General features: G+C 39.8%; 1 protein-coding gene across 3 annotated transcripts in view; it reads left to right on the plus strand.

The window, feature by feature from the left end:
- ADCY5 (adenylate cyclase 5) overlaps positions 1–22,500 on the plus strand; it is a gene marked incomplete at both ends in the record, with an annotated part of 211,880 nt that overhangs the window by 110,671 nt on the left and 78,709 nt on the right. For all 3 annotated transcript variants that reach the window (XM_084289672.1, XM_084289671.1, XM_084289673.1), the window contains 2 exons: positions 12,113–12,262; positions 17,429–17,550. In XM_084289672.1, the coding sequence (XP_084145798.1) occupies positions 12,113–12,262; positions 17,429–17,550 (272 nt within the window). The remainder of the gene's footprint in view (positions 1–12,112; positions 12,263–17,428; positions 17,551–22,500) is intronic.

Consider the following 22,500-nt stretch of genomic DNA (forward strand, 5'->3'; position numbering starts at 1 on the left):
TCCTTTGATACTGGAGCTGATGTTACACAAACTGAGAAGCAGGAGCAGAGCTGAGAAGGCATGCTTGCAAAAAAGCACTTCATGGTCAACCAAGTTTCTTCACTATTCAGTGTCAGGTACATTAACTTGTGCTTTTAATGATTTTGTTAAGATATTACATTCAATGGTGGACTTAGGACAATGCACTTTTTAGGTCTTTCTTTCTCTGCCCTTCCCCTCTTCGAAGAAATCACCCTTCTTACAATAATTGGGTTAAAGAAAGGAATGGGAAGTCACCCAACAGTATATTCCTGTTTCTGCTGTTTTAAATCTCAAATTCCCTTCCTGAATTCCTTTGGATAGATAACTTCTGGCACTCCATTTCCTGTTGTTTAGACCTGATGTATGCATAGTTGGGTCAAATCATAATTAGATGCTAGCATCTGACCCATATGCAGTGGAAGAAAACAGTGGGGAAAGTAAATACCCTCCTTGGAGTTCAAGTTCAGGTTATTTGCTTGTATCAAATAGGTATTGACAGTCTGATGAAATTCAGTGCTGATTTTCCAACTAGTTTCTGTTTGAAAGCAGCACAGCTTGTTCTGAACTAATTAAACAGTCATTCATAGCAGAGATCTGCTTGGTGCTGATAATCAGATATACCGATATTACACTGTAAAAATGGTATTTTAAGGGCAAATTGAAGCTGTGAAGTTGGACTTTCATGCTAGGCAATGTGACATATTGCCTACTGAGCCTTGATTGAAACTGATAAAAATTTGACTGTGAGGTGATGAATGTTATTCAGTATTTAGGTGGCCTCTGCAACCTTAGTTCTGTTCCCTCATTAAGGCAGTCCCAGGACAAAAATAGTGTTTAATATTGTGTGCCAGCTAGGTGTTGCAACAGAGGACCATTTGGTTCTCTGCAGACCTGCCATTTGAAGAGGTTGTAAACCTAGTTTGTTATCGAGCAGAAGTTATTTTACAGGTGGAAAAAGCAATGGAAAAAAAATAGAGTTCTGAATTCAAGTTGTAAAAGAAAAATGTGTAATCATCAGAGAAAAAGTATAAATGTTTGTGCTTCTCTTTTTTTTAGTCATAAGCAAAAAAGATACATCTGAGATGGTGGATTTTGTTGCTTGTTTTTTAAGAGTTACACGATACTATTTTCTGTAACTTCTGATGAAAGCATTTTGAGAAGCTTTTCTGCTGTTTAGGAAAGATATTTGACATTATAGTTCTCAGAAGAATAGTTGGTTTATTTTAAAGACTGTCTTGGAGATGCAGAGGATGATAGAAGTCAAAGGTAGAGAAGACCCAGTTGAATCTCTTATACATGTCTCTTCTGTTTCTGTTTTCTCCTTGGTTTGCACTGCTTATCGGGAGTTATGACTTTCTTCTGTTTACTGTGATTTTACAAGCGCTGCAGCAGGATGCATGTTAGAGCATTTGGGCCTTCTGTATACCAGCTGATGTATTCATTATCATTGCGATCTGTCAAGGACCACCTGCTTTGCCTTTGAAGGGGTATCTCATGTTTGCTCATTATTGATTATCATAAAGCACTAAGAAGTGTTTGATGAGCTAAGATCGGGGAGATTATTTCAGCATTTTCTCTAGCTCTATCTGTCTTAAGTTGATAAACTGATAAGAATAGAGAACTGGATCCAATCAAAAGCTTTTTTTTATCAAAATCTACTTGGTAGCTCCCTATTGTATTTAGATCAACAAATGGTATCAGATTACAGTGGTATGCCAAAGAACCAATTTATGATTTCAAACAGTGGGCACGGAACTGATCACATGCTAAAAGATTTCTCACCATTTTGTGCCATTTTTAAAATTATCATTATCTCTTGATAATTTCTTTTTTGTTTGTTTGTTTTCACATGGCTCTCAGTTCTCAGACATAAAGGCCATAACTGCACCTCATTTTCAGTAGATAGCAAAGCCTCTCTCAGCTGTATTTTCCTCTTAAAGCAATTACTTGTCTAGTTATCTTCCTAGTTATCAGTTATGTTTGAAGTATTTTTCATAAACTCATTTTGTTTTCAAGTGTACTAATAAAGCTCAAAATAATACAAAATGATGAGTTGTGAAAGGCTTACTAGGCAAGACTATCTGCACAGGTACTGTATTCTTGGAAATGAAAAATCTATTGCAACATCATGACTAAGTGTTTAAGCAGTGAAGCAACAGATGATGTTCACAGGGAAAGTAAACTGCAAACTGATTTATTTATGATCAATATTACCCACTCCAGGGAAAGTATTTCTTTGGGATGTATAAAGACAAGTACTGTATATAATATAAAGCAAACAAGTAAGGCTATTCAATGCGATTTAAACTTCAACAGGACTGTTGTATCAGTTTTTGGATACCATACTTTTTAAGAGACAAGTAGAGAACTACATAGTCCATGGGGTTTCTTAAGTTCCTTACTGTTCTACTGTTCTGTTGTTATGTTACAAAAAATTCTGGAAAAAAAAAGTCTTCCTTTTTTTTTTTTTTTTTTTTTTTTTTTCAAAGTCCACTTCTATGGTGTACACTGTCCTCTTGGGGAGGTCAGTATGACATTAGGTCTATTTTAAGTTCACCTCAGAAAACCTATTCAGCTGCATAATCTCTGGTAATGATCTTTGGGAGAGTAAAAGTACATGTTCAATTACGGACTCAAAATTTTCCACTAGCTAAAGAAATTTGGATTTCTTTTCTTCATATCCTGCCCAATTCTCAGCAGACCCAGCTTATTTCATATGTCAGAATTCAAAGACTCTTCCAAATTGTGCATCTTGAGCAAAATTATGTTGATTTGTTTGTTTCTGTTAAGCATTTGAATTTTTACAGTATTGTAATACCAATATTTCCAGGATATTCATCTTATACATTTGCCAGCGAGAGCAGAAGGCCCTAGCAAAAATAACCATCAATTGTAGCATATCTCAGTTCAAGAAGCCAGCCTCTTGCCATTTCAGAATGTTTAAAGAAATTAACAATGCAGTCTCGTGGTATGGGACTTGGAGAATGTTTTCAATACTTATGCCTTGAAAATATAACTTGATTTTTTTTTCCTTCAGATATTGCAAAGCAATTAAAAATGTGCCCTGCACTGCGAAAAGCACATCTAGTAGCTGAGTAACCAAGAAAAGAATTAGGTTCATCTTGGCTTATTTTAAAATATTGGTTTGGTTTGATCCTGGAATTGTGAGGCTGTGTGTTTGTGTGTATATCTGGAGGAAAGACAGGATGGGGGACCTGAGAAGAGAATCCAAGGTGGACAGCAATGAGAGTTACAGTACAAGTGAAGTATTGCAGGTCAAAAAGCAGAGGAAAGAGGGGCTCAATATAGAGAAATAAAGGCAGGCTAAATTGTGTTCTGTAATTTGTATTACACAGAGCTGATTGTAAACACTGCAGTTAGGAGTTAGGTTGTCTTACACTTGTCTGTATAAACAGCTCTGAAGAGTCTGTTGGAGCTTCTCTCTAAAATCACTATTGTTTTTCTGTAGACCTTTGAAATTCAGCATGACAAAGTTGAAGGCCAAGGAATGTGCCTTCAAGCTGTCCATTGTGCTCAATTAAAATTTGGTTGAGATTTTGCATTTTGTTTTGTTTTGTTTTGTTTTGCATTGCTGAAACTGAATCTGTTTGATTTAAACATCCAGTTTATCTCTGTAAGATACAACACTGAGTCTCAGCTTGTATGCGACCCCTCCCATGCAGACACAAGCTTAGCTTAGTGTAACAGCTGGCAAAGCAGCACGTTGGCTTTTAAAGCAGGGTGTTCAGTTGGGATCCTCTCAGATCCCTCCTAGGTAAGCTTGCATGTTAGCAGGGGCTGTGCGTGCTCTGTGCTATCTGTTAGGAGTGCTGCTCCTGTGCCGCGTGTGATAAAAGTCACTGCTTCAGTTCGAGAGCAAAGACTTAGTGGTTCTTGGGGAGTTTTGTATATTAAAAATGTGTGTTGTGATATTGGTTTATGAGGAAGGAGCCTAGCTGGTGGGAACCTGAAGCAACAGAAGAAGGAAGGGGGTTGTCCTTAAAATGAAAACAAGAGAAAATAATCCATCTGTAGTCCACTCTTTCTCTCATCTTCTATTTCTTCCCACACAAACAAGCAAAACCAACCTAACTCACCACCACCCAAAAAACACACACTCAACTGCCTGGGAAATAATGATTTTTATATTTTACAGACTGTATTTAGGGCACTCATTTCTGCCTGCTGAGCAATTGGCAAATGCTCTCTTTTCCCAGATAAATAAGACTTTCATGTAACTAGATAAATATTTTTGTTTTCCCAGTGACCTGGAGGTGACGCCTGTGCTTAAATGACAGTGGAAGATAAGGGGCGATGCACTGCCAGTGTCTGAGCACAGGGCTCCCAGAGATATTCCCAAAAACACTAAGGACTGGAGTGCACTGTGGTGGGGAGGCAGAGGGATGTTGATGTTGAGGGATGTAATTTTGCTTATTTAGTATGGGCATTTTTTCTCATAGCCACTGGAAGCAGCACAGGTCTTGGGAAACATGCTTCTCTGTGAAGTGTGTTTGCGTTTGCTGGCAGCAGGGTGATTGCAAGACAGAGCACCCCATGCCAGGAGGATGGAGAGAGCAGGTGGTGGCAGCTGTGGAGGTGACCGTGAAGATCTGGGATGGGCTGTGGAGGTCGCCTCGGCTGAGATGTTGTAGGAAAATACTGGCTGCCGTGTACAACCTGATCCCAACCCAAAAAAAAATGCAGAAAAGCAAAGTAAGCAAAGGCCTGCTCCAATCATGGACCAAATCAAAATACACATTTGCTTGCTCAGTTAGTGTGTATTAAATGGAGCGTCATGCTTTTGTCAGTGTAGTACAGATGTGTTTTCACTAGGCTCAAGTTAGGTGGGCTGGCATGTTAAACCTGCCCAGAGCTGCAGGAGTCCCCCGCTCCGTTTCTAGCACATTTTGCCTCGTGGAGGCTGTGACAGCGCCTGGCGAGAGGTTGGCATTGGAAGTGGCCAAGGGCACTGCTGGTGCTCAGCTCTTCTGCCAGTGCGCGCGTGGTGAGGAGAGGCATCTGGCTGGTGGGATGCTCAGATAAGGAGCTGGAGGAGACAGCCTGGGTGCAACAACTTAGCAGAAGTGGCAATTTAAATAATAAGGTAAGGGGTGAATTGTTAACAGGACAAGGGAAGGGAGAAATGCCCCTGTTCCCTGTCTGTCACACTTGGCCCCAGACTGCCAGCTTGCTTCATTCTCCATCAATGTTCCTCATGTGAAAACTGGCCCTTATTCGTAGCTCGCTGAGTTTGTTAAGAGTAAAGATGCATGGAAACTTGGTTGCTGTGGGGATTCAGTGAGGATGGACGATAGGACCTGGGATCTCCTTCCCTGCTATTTTGTTCCTAGCAGAGAGCTTCCTCCCTACCAGGCAGTGCCCCACCACGCAGAGGATGCTTTGCTGGGATCATGATAGAGTTCCAGGAAAATTTAGACACAGAAATACTTCTTTTAGTTGGTGTTATGCCAAGATTTGGTCAGGACAGTGTATTCTCCTCCTCTGCACCTTATCACTCAGTAACTGAAGAAAATAGGATCTTGCTGAAATCCCAGTGGAAAAATTAATTCAAAAAACAAACAAACAAACAAAATAAACCCACTGATGAGGAAGTAGCATTTATCAGTTTGATGTAGGAATGTTTCCTCTTGAGCTTACTAAAAATACATCTGTTTGTAATATTTTTGTTCTTTAATAAAATTGTGATTAAAAGTTTTAGTTACGAACCCAAATCATAAATATTGTCCTTTATGTTTCTGTATTCTGTATGGCAATGAGGATATCAGCAGGAAGGAGTGCACGCAAGGTTTGCTATTACAGCAGTCAGTAAATGAATGAAAATCTTGTAGAACAGAGTGTGAGGTTAAAATTAAGAAAGCAGCAGCAAACATTTGGCTGTCATCTGAAACAACTGGAAGAATTGAAAAATATCAGAATGTTATTTTTTTCCTCTGGATGAGGTATGCAGTGTATTATGTCTTTACCTGCAGGTATGTATTTTAAAGGTGATTTAGATATTATTTTTTTATTCTGAAGACTGAACTTATGCGGGGCAAAATAATTGTTTGTCTTTCCCTTGGAAGTAGAAGAGCATCACGTATTGGGGTGGAAAGGTGAGGTGGTCACTGAAATATACAGAATGAGTAGCTTCAGTGTAGTGCTTCTATTGGCTTGAATTCTTCAGTAAAGATATTCACAAGCAGCATGAGGGTTCTTTCAGTGTTTTCAGCCCTGGTACCACTGCTTCACTCTCAAGAAGTAACTTCATGCTGAATGTAGAATCTAGTGGAAAGGTTGAAGTAGGCAGCTTGTGCTCCTTGTAGGCTTCCTAAATGGAAGGAATGTGCAAAAAAAGTGTCAAAAGAATTTCTACAAGGAATTTTTTTTGTTCTCAACATTAACTGCATGGATACACTGCCTATCTAGAGCATTACTCTTCAATAAATTCTGCAGATTTTGGATTGCTAAATTATGCCATGACATAGGGAAGCATTTAAATTTTCAGAGCTGGCTTCAGTATCACTACTCATACATAAAGTGCACTTAGAGAAGTCTTTGGAAGATAGTGGCTATAATCAGTATTCTGTGCTGCTCGAGATCCAAATAAGTGGTAGCTGCACAGAAGGAGCAGAACAGAGAGGAAAGGCACCATTTAGCAACTTCAGAAAATGTGTTCTGAGACTGGTGTATTGATTTAATCTTTTGTTGTTGCTGTTATTTCAAGAAGTCAGTAGAAGTACTTGTCACATTTAAAATAGTAATAATAAAAAAACCTCTTCCTAATTTCTTCGCTAGTACTTTTCTTGTTCTTTACTGGCCAAGCAGGAGGAGAGGACCACATGACTCGATTTAATTATCTTTTTAGCATAATCTACAAGTTTTCACTTTCTTAGTACTCTGTTAGTTGTAGCTTTGGGAAATGGGAGATGTTGTATATACAGCACAAATACATCAGTAATTTGATCTTGCTGCCAGCTGATGTTGTCTTTCTTCTTAATTTTCATTATGCCTTTGGCTCTGTAGCTGCTTCAGTTTTCTTGTTTGTTTTTAGTTTATTTTTATTATTTTACTAGATATTCATATATAAAAAGGCAATACAGTGTTAATTGCTGTTCAGGGAAAGTGTTTAAAAAACAGCATCAGCTATACCTCCTAACAATTTTTTTTCATGTTTGCACTTCTTATTTTTGAAGCTTTAAAATGTATCCATGTGTCCAATTCTGAATCACACACATAGGTGCTATAGAAATACAGTTAGCACTTTTGTACACCATCATATTTTTGGTCTTATATTCTATTTCAGATAAGTATTAAAACTTTGTAACAATTTTTCCTCAAAAGTAAACTCCCAAAAGTAAATCTAATTTCAGTGTTTTCCCCTGTAATTAATAATTGGTCCCCTTGGTCAATTTGCTATACAACCACTATAAAAGGTAGTCTAGAAACTCAGTTGTTGTCTGCTGTTAACCTAGCTGCTCTACCAATAATTGATTTAACAAAAGATTTCCTACTGGATAACAGTTATGAGAACTGAAAAGCAGAGGCAGAGTAGTGAAAAACTCCAGAAAGATGGGAAACATCGTTTGTTTCCTCTGGATAGTTTTCTGTGATTTTTTGGTCTCTGTGTGTCATAGAATCATAGAAGGGTTTGGGTTGGAAGGGTCCATAAAGATCATCTAGTCCCAATGCTACCCACTAGAGCAGGTTGCTCACAGCCCCATATAACCTGGCCTTAAACACTAGGTGCTTTCCTTCTCCTTTTGACATTTTTACTGTCCCACAGTAAAAGCTTGAAAAGGGGGTGTCTGCAAAATGGGACTTCATGAAATAGCAAAATATTCTGATTTAAATGAAAAATAAATAGAAAAAAAATATTGCTGTGTGGTGTTAGAAACTAGTAGAGAATAGCTCAATGCTGGGATCTCAGAACAGAAATAACCCTGAGCCTCTGCAAGAGAAGTTGACTAGAGGAGGGTAACTTGGAAAATAAATAAAAAAATAAAAGCTGTGATTATAATAATGAGCTGTGATATTCAGAGGAATATGGCCCATATTTTCCTGGTAGTAACCATCTTTGTTTTCTCTGGCAGAGGTAAGGAACTAACAAAATTTATCTTGGTGCTACCCCTCTTAAGCATGTTGTTGTCTCTTAATTACATATTGAATAGCAGCTGGTGTTTGAAGAGTAATCAAATAGAAAGTTAGTAAGGAGAAGCTGGGCAATATTGATTCAAGCTGATATTTCTTTCTGCTTGTGATGGTCTGGAAGACTTGGTGATCACTGAACCATCAGGGTTCCTCCTCAGTCTTGCCTGAAATGCCCAAAACATCAATTTTGTAACAATAGAGGCAGACCAGATTTAGCTCTCAATTTTGATTTTGTAATACCAGGTTTTCATAACTCCTCGAACACGTGGAACTAAACTGTTTCCATCTCCCTCTCTCTATTTTTTTTCTTCCTTCCATCACCAAAAAAAAATAATATTGAAAACAGTTTCCTGCAAGGGACTCAACAGAAGCCTTACACTGCTCTGGTTGTGAGCTAAAATCAAAGTGACTGGAAACTGGCCACTCTGCTCTGTTGTATGCGACTGAGAGATCTATTATTTCAGGGGAATGAAGAAGTCACGCTAATTTTTTGAGAAACCCTCCAAGTACTTTTTATTAGATACTGAATTGCTTTTAAAGAGCTCTGCCTCAGTAACATCAGGATAATAGCATTTCACTGCCACACACAGGTGCTCTAAGAGTAAACATATTAGCTTATGAAACACTCAAATATGGCAATACTGTAGGCCAGCTTAATAGCTTATCTAGGATTTATAGGTAAGTGAAATGGTCTTTTATAAACTATTATTTTCTAAAATCAGAAGGGCAGGAAACTTCCTAGTTTAAATGTCTAGCGAGGCAGGGGAAGGAAATCAGCTCCAAAATAGCCAACTGTATTTTCCCACTGCCTTGAACAGCTCTTCAAGCACAGATTGTCTGAAATAGTTGCCATGATATGTTTTTACTTTTCAGGCTATGGAGCTTAGGGAATCAGTTTTTTAATATCTACATCATTTCTTTCCTCCTGGGACTGAAGCTGGTTACCATAGCAAAATGGCAAGGAAGCTGATAAGCTTGTAGTACCATTTGGCAAACGGGGTACAAATTTATTTTATTAAGACAGCGGACTGTGAAAAAATTGAGATTAGATATTCTTTTCTTTTTTTTTTTTTTTTTCTGCTTTAATATAGTTTAAAATACTCATGAAGAAAATTATTGAGAACACATATTGAACAAATGCTCTTGCCTACATAACAAGTGTTGCTGCAAATAGTAGGAGCTGCAGTTTTAAATCTCTGCAGGTCTTTGATACTCTCAATATTACATTGATTTCCCTCTTTCTCTCCCTATGGCATCCCTCAAAGATGCCACACTGTGAATTAAATGAGCTTCTGTTTAACAGAATAGCTACAGGTGTCTTTCTACTTAAAAATTACATTGCCATATAGTTTTTATTCACCCTAGACAAAGCATGGTCATCTGTGTCTGACTTATAAATCAGTCTGTGAAGTCCCTTGGATACACCCATGAAGGATGTACCCATGAAGAGCTTGTCTTCAGGACTGAACTGTTCCTTTTATCTGCTCAGTTAACTCCTGAGACATTGCCTGGCATCTAAACCAGCCATTGTCTGCTGTTCTGGGTGCAAGAGTTGAGTCAGTATTTTGGGGAGTTTGCTTTGGGTTTGCACTACTAACTCTAAGTGAAATCAAGTCTCGTCTTTTGGGGGTTAAAAAAATAAAATGGAATATTTCCTGAAAGTCATTTGTGCTCTCATCTTTTTCCATTTTGAATATGTGATGCGTGCTGTTTTATGTGCACTGACAAATTTTCCATTTACTGTAAAATTAAATAGTTCCAATAGAGAGGATTTGGGAGTCTCGCTGTAATCCAGCCATGCAAAACATGCTACTTAGCGTTAACCCATTCGAGCTCATACCAACCATCCTGAACTTCGACAAGTGCTGTTCCCAGGCTGCCAGTAATGCAGCCGTGGAGCAGGAATCAGAGTAACTCCCAGGAAAGCCTACTTCTGCTCCTTTCTTAAGATGTTTCTTCAAGACAATGAGCACTAGTGTTTTTTGTACTTTGTAGGGATTTTTCATCCTTAAAACCCCACATTTTTGCTCATTATAAGCAATAAAATGTAACGCAGCAGTGGGTTAGGGTGCCTGGGCAAGATGTAGGTGGCAGCTGTCCGGTGTCTGATCAGTTTGGGGAAGAAATATGGGACCTCAGACATGGGAAGATCCAGACAGCCATAGAAAGAGCTGAGTAAGAAGCTAATTGTAAGGGGAATATGTGAGTTTTGGGTTGGGGCTTATTGCATGTGTGTGTATGACCTGCACTGTAGCCCTATCTCTGTCCCTTGTGTGGACTCTTTGGATGGAGGGAGCAATCTGCAAGGGATGAGAAGTAGTTTCCTCCTTGGAAACCAGTTACCTGCAGATACATGTAAGTGATACTGATGGTAACCACCTATGGGTATATAAATATATGTAGATAAAACCTGTGGGTGACTGTGTTTTACTGTCATACCTAAGTGAGGGAACTCAGTGCAGGCGCATGCGGCACTTTGATGCGGGAGCTTTGGGTGTTGCCATCTACTGGCAGCCATCCACTGAGAGGAGAAGTCCCTCAGCTGGCTGTACTTTAACGTATTGCTTCTTTTGAACAGAAAGATGGGATTTTTCTGTGTAAATCCTCTTTCAGGTCAGAGTTGTTAATAAAACAATTTCTGCTGTCTTCTGTGTATGGATGTAGTCAGTCCCAGCGGGCTTTCTCTGAGACACTGTTGCTCTTCGGGGTGTTGGTGTGTGACATGGGGACAGCTCCTCTCTCCTGCACTAAACTTCGTCTGGGGAGTCCTGAGCATCCACTGTGAGCTTGGGGCTTGAGAGGCAGCCACATGGGTGCTGCCTTCAGAGCCTGGCCCTGCCTTTTCAGGGAAGGGGTTGGTCTGGAAATTACTAGTAACAAAGGCAATGGGTATGTCTGAACTCATTAGAGAATAGGCCAAAGATTCCTATTTTTAAGAATCTTGCAATTCTAACCGTCTTTTTTTCCCCTAGAAGAGATGAGAGGTGTTCCAAATAAGTCTGTCCTCAAAGGGAGAGACAGTACAGCTTGTGCAGCTCTCCAGAAGTTGTATTTTGACCTCTGTCAAGGGAAATGTTTATATGATACTGTCAGAAGCAGTTTGAACATTATACATGAACCAAATGCTAGCAATGGGCATGCTTTTTTCCTTTTTATTAAAAAATGGTTAGGAAATAAGAGAGTTGCAACACTAGTTTTCAGCAAAAGTTATGTGATTGCTTCGTTACAAAACATAATCCATGTGGAAGCAGAAGAGCGACGTAGCTTTTCCCTTGTACTTGTCCAATCCAAATATACACCAGACTTAATAACTCTTTTTTAGTCATGTTCATAAAAATGTTAAAAATGTATTTTTAACATAAAATTTTGTAACAAATTTTTTTTAGATGAAATAGATATTCCAATTGCTCTTAAACCCTGTGAAGAAAAAACAAAAACAAACAGCATTTTCCCTTCATTATTTAAGCACTATTTCAAAGTAGCGGATTAATGTATCTTTGGTATGTTTTCAAGCCAGATATGTAGGTACATGAGCACAGAAATATTTGTGTTTCTCTGTTAGGTCTGTCTGCAGGAGTCCTAGCTGCACCTTAGCTGACACAGTAGTAGCATTTTTAGATGGATTTTTGTTGTAGTAGTTGCAAGGTACTGGATTACCAGAAGCAAGATTACAGTATTGCTAGTAGAGTTGTATTCTTACAGTGAAGTGATACACAGTGTTAAGAACATATATTTAAGGCCATATATGGAAGTTTTGTATTTAAAAACTAGAGAAGTGAACTACACTGGAATTAAGAGCTTAAGGTTTAACCATGGCTTGGATCAGGGAGTGATGGAATGGGCTGAGCTCTAGCTGTGCTTTGTTACTGATGGCAGTTTTCCAAAATGTAATCAAGTATTTCTTTTTTTCTTTCTCTTTTTTTTTTTTTTCCTTTTGTTGCAGCTGGTCTCCAATGTTCTCATCTTCTCCTGTACAAACATTGTAGGCGTCTGTACCCACTACCCAGCAGAGGTGTCCCAAAGACAGGCTTTCCAGGAGACGAGGGAATGCATACAAGCCAGGCTGCATTCTCAAAGGGAAAACCAGCAGCAGGTAAGAGCAACAGTGGGAAATAAAAAATGAAATTGCTGAAATGGAATTAGCATGCAAATTGTTCCTGTAGGATTGGAATTGCAGGCCTCTTGCTTGATGACTGATGCAGGCAAGAATAGGCCGATAGGAGACAGCAGGCTTTTTAAAGGCTTAAAAGAGAACTCAGGGAGTATTTCCTCCCCAGTGCACTGATGGATTTGTCCACAGACATCAACAAATCCTGTGGACTCTGCTCTGCAGATGAAAATTACATAGTACACAGAGAGTGTGCACTGTTTTTTTGCACACATTGGAGCTGCGTGTTGAACACGGATGCAGCACGCAGGCTTCAGGTGGACCCTGTTTGTGAGGAAAAATGTGGTATGTTTGTCAGCAAAGCCACTACCCACAGATAAGGCAGGTTTCTGAAGTGAAAGAGATAAAAATTGGGCCACAGAATATACTGTCCCTTGATGCTTCCAGAGAGAGTCCTCTTCTTGCCTTGTCCAAGGTTCCCTGCCTGCTTGCACACCTTTGTGCACCGTATAGGCCTCAAGTCAATTCTATTTTGTTGAAAAGTAAGTTTCATCAATATGTCCAATGTTTGTGTGCTATAAAAAGACCTGTGGCTGCCAATAAACAGCCCAGTTTTCAAGGGGACCGACCATATTGGCTCCCCTAATTCAGTTGTGGGTTCTGTGGCAATGAACTTCTTGTCTCCTCAGAATTAGATATGAAAGACTATTTGGGCAGTGTGACTATTTCTTTACTAATACACATCTCTAACCTGCAGCATGTTTTGTAGTGGTCTTTCCCGTCCAATTTGAAGGGAATCATGAAATGGGGCTTCCAGTCTTCCCTTGAGAGGTATCCTGTAGCTTGGTTGTGGCTGTGAACTTGGGGAACAGGTCAGGGGAATGAATCGAGTGGAGCATCTTTTTATCTCTGTGGCAACACAGCTTACTTTTCCCTCATGTCCCAGCCCATCTGCATCTATGGATCAGCCTTTTGGCAGCGTTTATGTGGTTCTTATGGCTGACATACTTCCTGCTTAACCCTTACGGTTGTTTTGACAATATATATATGAATACCAAATTCACAATCGCAGCTCCTTTTTCCTTTGTCACAAATGTAGTTTCAGAAAGATGAAACAAGTGGCCAGTCCTCCTTTGGCACCTTGAAATGAAGGAAAGAACTGAGCCAAGAGAATACCCTATTTTATTTATTGATTCCAGGTCTGTCCTCCCTGCTGAGAGGCTGCCTTTGCATGTCTCAAATGAATGTGCTGTTCTGGATTTAGGAGCTTCTGTGCCAGAAACACCACATGAAAAATGTCCTTACAAGTGCCATAGTCTTAGGCCTTTTTACCTGTCCCTCTTCCCCTCCCCAAAGGTACCATAGCATGCAGGAGAAAGCTAGGACATCAGTAAAACACAGGTCAAAGCCAGTCACTAAGATGTGCCCTGCAGTACATCCAGCAGGAACTGTGGATCCTGGCAGCTGGGGACTCCTAATAAGATTATTTGCTGCTACAGCCTGTGCCGACATTGATTTCCAGGTTCAGTTCAGATGCCTCCCTGTGCATAATGCATCGAGATAATCTAGAGGTGACAGCAGATGCAAATACCGGCAGCTCAGCCTGTGTCTGTGAGAGCTGGTCTCCAAATAGGTATGGAGGGAAAGAGCCCAGCGCTCTTATCATCATTTGCCTGTTTCTGGAGACCTGACGATGCTCTTGTGTGCTGTTCTCTATTAAAGGCAGGCAGATTATCTCCGGCAAAGGAGTGTATATTTTCCCTTATTAAGCTTCTACTAGCATCCAAAATTAGAAAGAAAGTAAACAGAAATCCAGAGTGTCCAATCCAGAATAGACAATCCTCAATGATTTTATTACTTGAGATAACCTACGGCAGAATCATAACAGGAATTACCATTCCTTACACAGAATAAAATAACATTGGATGAAAAAAAATAGTTATTCTCAATAATCTGCAAATACGTAGGATTTGAGTAAAAGGCTGGTTGTCGAGACTGCAGTTTTCCTTCTAGCATTGCTTGTCTTCTGTTTGTGAAGTTGTCTTCTTCTTTACATCTTTGCATCACTTAACTTGTGATGAATAGAAAGTGTTATTAAACCTGAGGACAAATGGACAGATGTAGCACACTGAATATTGGTTAATGCTTTGAGGTCATCTTGGGAGAGTGCAACATAAACAGTTAAAATTCCTGTGTAGTATAGAGGCATTGTACGGATGTGTGTGTTTTATATATCCACCCACGTATACATATATCCATGTGGATGTATGTAAATAGAGTAGATTCTGTATTTTATTCTTTAATCTGTGCCTATTCTAGAGACTAGTGCTTCTTGGTATGCATTTGTTTAATGTATAATTCAGTGGAACTATACTCGCATCGTATTTTGAAGTGAGAATTGTATATGAATTTGCTTTTGCTTTTTTTATCAGGTCAGACTGCTGCCTTGTTAGACTTGTAAAACAGCAGTCCCAGCCACCTCACTTGTACATAAGTGATTTTACAGTGAGGGCTGCAGTACATTCTAGTCATTACACCAAAATGAAAATTGTACTCTGGTGGAGACTTTAATTTCTGTGCTCCATTTGAAATAAAACAAAGGGATTTTTTTGTTGTTTTGAAGGTCTTTTAACGTGGCTTGTGCCTTACTAAAGCACTTGCTACAGCCTCCTCCTGGTAGTTTCCGAGGTTATTTTCAGCGATCGTGATGCTCCCAGCAAACAGGATGAATATAATGTCCAGCTCCGTAACACAGCTAAACCTCCTAATTAGTTGTTGCATGAAGGATTGTTCCTGTTGCATGCATTCGTTTCACTTGTTAAGTCTTATTCTCAATCGGTGGTAGGTCAGAGTCGTGTTAGTCTCATGAAGATCTCAACTGTCTTGAAAATATTGGTGGTTTAATCTGGCAAATGCCTGTGGCGTCAGGAATAGCAGGGGTGAAGGTTCTCAAGCACAAGTTATCCAGAAATCTATGTGAAAATCCCTTGGAGTACTAGTAGAAGAAACTCACTCCCTCAGACATGTCCCTGCTTTTCAAGCAAGTTAAAAAAAAAAAAAAAATCATCCTTCACTCTGGTGCGCCCACAGGGAATGTTCCAAACCTGCGGGTGCCCCTGAGCTCCCCATTGAGCTCTGAGTTATTTAAAGGATGTGTAAAATCACACGTAGAATAGCAGCTTTCACACATTTGAGGATGCCTATTATAATATGCAAATGACAGCAGTGTATACACCAGTTACCCTGGTAAACATACAAAATGTGTTGCGCTTTTACGCTCAAGGAGTACACTAATAGCTGACAGAAGCCTGAGGACACGTGCATGATTCATAATCTTTATATATATATATATATATATATATATATACACATATATAAAATTTGGCAGTGTGAATGCTAGCACATGTAGTATGCCAGTGAAGGTGAGAGTGCTTTAAAACACAAGTATCTTGTCAGGACTGCTGCAGTTTGGAGCTGGGGAGACAGACATCCCTCCAACACATCTTTTCCTGTGTTATTACTACCTCCTCAGGGACCGGAGGCAAGAATCAATCTCTTTAAGGTACACGTTGAGGGGAAAAAAAGTAAATACTGGGCAATGCTGCAGCCTATAAAATGTCTCTGTGCATCCTGAGCACATATCCAGTGAATCCATCTTCATCTGGTTCTCCCAACGTTTCTCTCTCTCCTTAGAGGAAGAAATAAGTGGGGAACTTTCAGATAAAGCCAGAAATTAGAATCCAGGAATGTGTTTATAACTGAAGTGTGGGCAAGAGGTTTGGTGACGTGAGTAATTAATACAGGAATGCTGACCCCTCTGAGTCAGGGCTGCAGCTTGAGCCCAACTGCTCCCTGTGTTGTTGAGAATTAATGAGCTGTTAGATAAGGTTAGGCACCTTCGTTTATTCTACATTGTGTCTGTGTCGTCAGGAAGGAAGGCCCTTTTCTTCTGCTCACTGCAGGGGAAGAAAAATAATAAAAACAAGAGTGGCACAAGCTTTTGGGATTCTTCAGCTATTCCAGAGCACTGCTTGCAGGTTGAGCTGTAGCTGAGCCCTGAGGAGATGCTCTCCACCTTCTCCAGCCAGAGCAAAAACTTCCCCTGAATTGCAAAGGGTGTGAGTGGGAATAAAATTAAGGGATTGCACGGTCTGGGCAGAATGTATCAGGTGAGACACCTGAAATACACAAATGTGTCCCTGGGGTGCATATTACCTGCAGGTTTAAATTCTATAGCTTTTGCATGAAATTGCCACCGAATTTAGAATAATAGCAAGCACGGGCTTTTGTGTGAGTTTTTAGGAAAATTACCAGAAAGTCATCATTTTGTCATGTAACTAATTTTTGCCTAGCATACAAAACTATATATGGAACGGCTTACAAAATGGTGTTATGAAAGTCACCCTAAAGCTATTATCAGTAAATAAAAGTGCAATTTAGTTGTTTCAAGGGAGGGTGAAGAGCGATGAAACGCTGATGACAGAAGGTGGTTATTGGAAATACTTTTGGAGGTGAGTGGGTGGGTGCACAGGTCTTAATTCAATTGGGCACTAGGAGTGGTTTTAGGTGTAGAAGTATAACAGCGTGTTGCATAGTTGGGCTAACTTCTCATGCTAATTTTATTGGGGCATTCCTGTTGACTTGTTATCCGCCAAGAACAGGTTTGTGCCTGTTGGGGGAATGTGCCTAGATGATTAGATAGGAAGGGAAGGAATTGTAGAAGGTGCCCAAGGGTGTTGGGGTGTCAGTCCTGTAGGGCTGTGTGAAAGAGGACTTCGTGGTGGTGTGGAGAGGCTGTGGGGAAGGTCAGATGGTATCATTTAGCAGAGTCATTCCAGGAATGTGTATGTGCAATTTCTGAGTTGCATGGATCCTTCATTTGCAAGAACTGGCATTAATCACAGGCCCAGTGCAGCTGGGATGAAAAATAATATTTTCTTCTCTAAAATCATTGAATTATTGTTTCAGGGTCAGGACAGAATTGCAGATGCCTTGACAGAGGGTCACCTGCTGGGTTTATGGATGTGGTTTCACTTGGTCATACTCTTCACTCCCCAAATTGATGACTTCATTTCTCCCCAGCGCGGAGCAAAGTGTGTTTGTTAACTGGGCAGCAGGTGTTTTAATTGCTTCATCTGTCTGACTCCACAGGAGCGGCTCCTGCTCTCTGTACTTCCTCGACATGTTGCCATGGAGATGAAAGCTGACATTAATGCCAAACAGGAAGATATGATGTTTCATAAAATCTACATCCAGAAGCATGACAATGTCAGGTAAGAAGAGCAGCCTATCTCCCAGCTGCCAGGGGAGGAGGGACCATCCCAGTACTTAGCACTTAAGGCCTGGGAATGAAGATGACAGCAGCACTTAATTCAAAATAGGTGTAAAAGCTCTCAAGTGCCACCAGTTGACTTTTGTAAGCTTGTTTATAGGACGTGAGGAGGATTGCCACATGTCTGCAACATCTTCGTCTGATGAGCAGCTTTAACTGATCTCTTTCCTTAGCTTCTTTATTTTTTCTCTTTTTCCTGGATTGCATCTCGGTGGCTTTGAACGGGTGGAATGTTTGAGTTTGGATATTTTTTTGACAGTAACAAGCACCCTTCTGATAAGCATTGAAGGGATGCAAGTCAAAGATTGACAGCACTTTCCAGGGGGTGAGTTACAGAGACCAGCTGAGGTTAAAATCACTTGGAGTAGTCCCTGCCAGTCTGTAATTACAAGCAGGGGGTCCATTAGTAGCAGCCCCTGGCACCTGCTCAGTCACCCAAGGCCGTGTCACTCCTTGGTCTGCCTGGATGAGCAGATGAAATGAATGTCTGGTGTCTGGGAAGTGGTGCAGAATCACAGCCAGTCCGTGTTGCTGGGCCAGTCTGTCCCCATGAGATTCAGCACATCACCAGCTTCCCCGTGTCCACTTCCCAGGGAAGAGGGAATGAACTCATACTTGATATTGCTGTTGATGTTGCTTGAGATCTTCACGGGCTGCAATGAAAAGTAGTTTAACTTAATCTTGACATATTTTAATTCTGCTGTTGTACCTGGCGTCTTTGGGAATGACTTCTGTCTCTGCCAAGCCTGATGCTGTGTAACAGCTCTGTAAGTCTGTAAATACTTCTACTGAGACACAGGGCTGGGGACAGAGTCTCATTCATTCCTCCCTCTCTCTTCCCTTCAAATAAGAGGTTTTCTTGTAAACTGTTTGTGTAGTCTTCTCTCTTACATTTAAGTACGTTGGTGAATTATATATTCTGATACTTAGTGCTCAATAAATAAAAGTGGATTTATTGCATCTCCAATATACTGCACCTGCGTAATCTCCAGTAGATGATGTGGTAAAATTCACTTAAAATTCTGAAGCATTTGAAGACTGTAGCAAATTGACGTTTCCTTAGTATTAGCAGTGGAGTAGAAAGGTAATGTACAAGCAGAAAACTGGGAAGAGGGACCTTTAGGTTAGGTTTTAATTGTGACTGGGCAAAGTTTTAAAGATCCCCTAGCAATACTGAAGACAAAAATATTATCAGCTGTAAAATGCTTAAATGGTTCTGTAATGAAAAATAAAGAATATACATATGGTGATGAAGGTGAGGGGAAGAGGCCTCCCAGAGTGCCCACAGCATAAGTGTTACAGTAGATGATGGTTTTTGGCTTTGCATTCGATTTTTCCTTAATAGCACTTAGCTTGTTCAAGAAGGTTTGTAAATTTCTCATGATAGATGGCATTTGTGTGTTTTCCTAATAGAGGAATTACTTTTTTCCAGTACTCAAAGGTCAGCTTGACATTCAAATTGAATGCAAGTTGTTGGATATGACATGAGATTAATCAGTATGGTATTATATTCTTCCACATTAGTTTCCATATATCATTATTTGCAGGTCTAAAAGTCACTCTGTACAGTCAAGTCTTAGTAAAAGTGATTATCTCTTTAGGATGATGATGCTTTGAAATTTTGTTTTAACTATATCACTAAATAAATAAAAACTAATTAAAAGTAATACCCTAAATTAGCAAATGCACAAGCATGGTATTCAATATATGCATATATTTTTCTTCTTTAGTTCCTTCACCCTACCAGACAATGGCTTCTTGTAGCCTTTACCCATATGTACTGAAAGCAAAGAGAAGGTAACGTAGGAACATCTCATCTTCATATACTTTAGGGAGATGAATAACTAAGTATGAATATTGAAAAAGGAAACATGATTTGGAACAAATGACTCATTTCACACGAGGAGTTCAGCATGGAGCCTTTGCTCTTGCCTGGGTGCTCTGAAACCACCTCTGGTGGGAATTTTACCGTGGATGGTTTTGAAGCATTTACATGCACCCAGAAACACGCTGGTGGCAGGGGGTAATGCCTCCATGATGGGGAATAATGAATAGGCTGAAGAAAAGCAAGTGCACACATTACTTTTCAGGGGGAAATGCTCAAGAGGAGGTTTTTGAGATTAGAACACTCCAAGCAATTTTGTTTTGTTTTTGTCAGTATTCAAAAATGTCATAAGATCTGAGTTTTTATGAGCTAAAGGTTATTGTGTCAAGGCAATTGAGAAGCAAGTGAAGTCGACGCAAGGGTGCTGTGCCCAGCCATTGAATCTGGTTTCCTGCTAATGATTTATGAGCAGAAGCATTTCCTTTCAGTTCTCAGAGGTGGGAAAGGTCCATGTGTGTGTGCAGAGGTGCGTGTCTCCCTCCGCCAGCAGCCGTATGAAACGGTTCTCTTTTCCCACTCTCCCAGGTTAGTTAAAAAGGCAAATTGTAAATGAAAGTATGACGGATGGGAAATTTTGTTCACCGTTGATTTAAACCTTTAAGTTTTCTTTCATAGCACCTCGAATTCAAGAGCTCCCATTTTTCTGGATGTTCAGGGTGCTCACTGATTCCCCAGTCTGTGTGGAGCCCCTAAGCCTGCCTGGCACTGGTGGTTTCCATCCAGCCAAATTTTGTTCTGACCTTGTGAGCTCAGGAGGCTCAGGGGCACAGCCATGCTCTGTTAGCCTGCCTTGACATGCTGTGTGGGAGAAGAAGTTTGCAAAATCTTGTGTCAGACGAGATTAAATATTTTAATTTTCAGGGATGATTGGGCCCGGGCTTTTGGGACCACCTCTAATTGAAATTAAAACACAAACTCAAACTACTCTACCAGCAGAAAATATTACGGTAAAATTATGTCAAGTTGCTGTGTGTTTTTTTCCTTCTGTTTTGAAATGACCAGTTTTTCTGTGATATGCTTGGTTTTGGACATTATATTACACACTTTTTTTCCTTAAAACAAAACAAAACTAACTAACATACAAACTATGTAGAAAGATCTTTCCCAGCTGCCAAGAGTAGGCCTGTAAAACACAGCTGTGATCCTTTCATAAGGCAGTTCTGCCATGATACTGCTTACTATGTTACATTTATCTTAGGGGTTAGGTTATCTCTACAGGGGAAAGGTGATGTTTTTATGCAGAAGTAAAGTGGCTTGTCTGACCTGAATGGATGCAAGCAAATCTTTTTAGAACCTTATCAGGGCTTCCTGTGAATGAGTTCATAATCTCCTGCTTATTGTTATGGAAAGTAAAGTTCAGAGACTAATTTATCCACAATGAAAATATAATTTCCTGTCATTTTTGGCAACAAAATTGGCTTCAAGACTACATTCTGAAGAATTTAGGGTGATGAAGAAACTAAGTTGAAGAGGTTTGGGGTTAATATTCTCTTTTGAGATGCAAATGAACAGAACGTTTGAATGGGGAACGAAACCATTTTCCATCCTGATTTATTGAATGAGAATTAACTTTGACAAATGGAGAACCGTAGAGCGTGACATGACCTTTCCCACGTATGTGTGTTAAATATAAAGTCTATTGTCAAATGCAATCAGGAAAGGAGTTCCCAAGACCATATGAGTAATTTTGGGTAAACAACAAGGTGAGTTATATAAGTAAAGCAGTTCACTTTATCATGAATGAGATTATGTCTGATAGACAAACCCTAAAATACGCATAGATAATACTGTTTATCTGAAATGCTTCCTAGGCGGAATTTTAGATGTTTTACATTACTATAGCTATTTATAGCGTCTTGCTGCAGTGATAGTGGCTTTAATGTTATCTAGGTTTGGCCAAATATAGTAATCTCTGTTCTATAAAAGAAGGTTTGAAGTCCTCTGTGAAGGGATCAAGCTTGGCTTTGTCATTGAAATTCCTTTGATGAACTGTTTCAAGAAGCTTATTTTAGGGCTGGCATCCAAGCATGGTGAAAGTGACAGTTTCCTCTTTTCTACCCTTCACATAATTCTTATGAATCATATATTCAACAACATTAACCTGATCTCACAGGTTTCTAAACATCTTGACAACTCAAACCAAACTCTTTGCAGAAGTAAAACAGTCCATGTGCTTTCAGCTCTGTAAATGAAACTCATTTTTAATTAGTCTTCTGATCAAATTACATTCTAACACCAAAAATTCTCCCCTTAGAAATGACCAAACAGTCGCACTTTGGCTGAGTGTCAGGATATTCAGTCGGCCATGTCAGCTGAACCTCTTCATCTTACAGGTGTTTTGACACTTAATTAGTTTGTTATAAAGGGCATTAAATTCTTAGATTGCAAGATGCTATGTATGTTATGGTTTGCAATAATTTCAACTAAACAACCAACCTTCTCCTTCCTGCCACTGTCCTTGAATGCAGGACATCCAGTATGAATGTTTCTTGGGGTTAAAGGAGTTTTCAATATAAATAGTAGTATAAGGCTGGGCTCTGACTGCAGCTAGTAGGAGGGCTCCCAGAATAGAGCTGTAACGGGACATACCAGTGCCAAAGCAGTGTGCTGCTTAATGGTGTATTCTGGTTGGTGAGTAAAGGCATGAGGATACTTTTTTTTCCAGCTTGCTAAAAGAAACATGCTTTTTGAAATGCTAAATGGGTTTACAATGAGGCATATTCTCTCAAATCCAGGTCAGCCAGCAGATTGTCTTTGGGGGCAGTTATGCCAATTGGTTTTGGTCAGGAGCTCATCTGGATTCTGTTTTCATACTTTTTTTTTTCATGAGATGTTATTGAAGCTAAGCAAAAAGCAGTTTCATTTTACCATCTTTAAAAAATACAACTATATTATGGAGTGTATAAATTTGTTACAGTTCTTCTCTGGATATTTTCAAAAATTCCCCAAATAGCCTTGCTTCAGCCAAAGCTTTAATTTCTATGCAAAGCCTTGTTGCCAGGGAAG

Source organism: Netta rufina, assembly GCF_964035555.1.
Source record: "Netta rufina genome assembly, chromosome: 6".
Taxonomy (NCBI): Eukaryota; Metazoa; Chordata; class Aves; order Anseriformes; family Anatidae; genus Netta; species Netta rufina.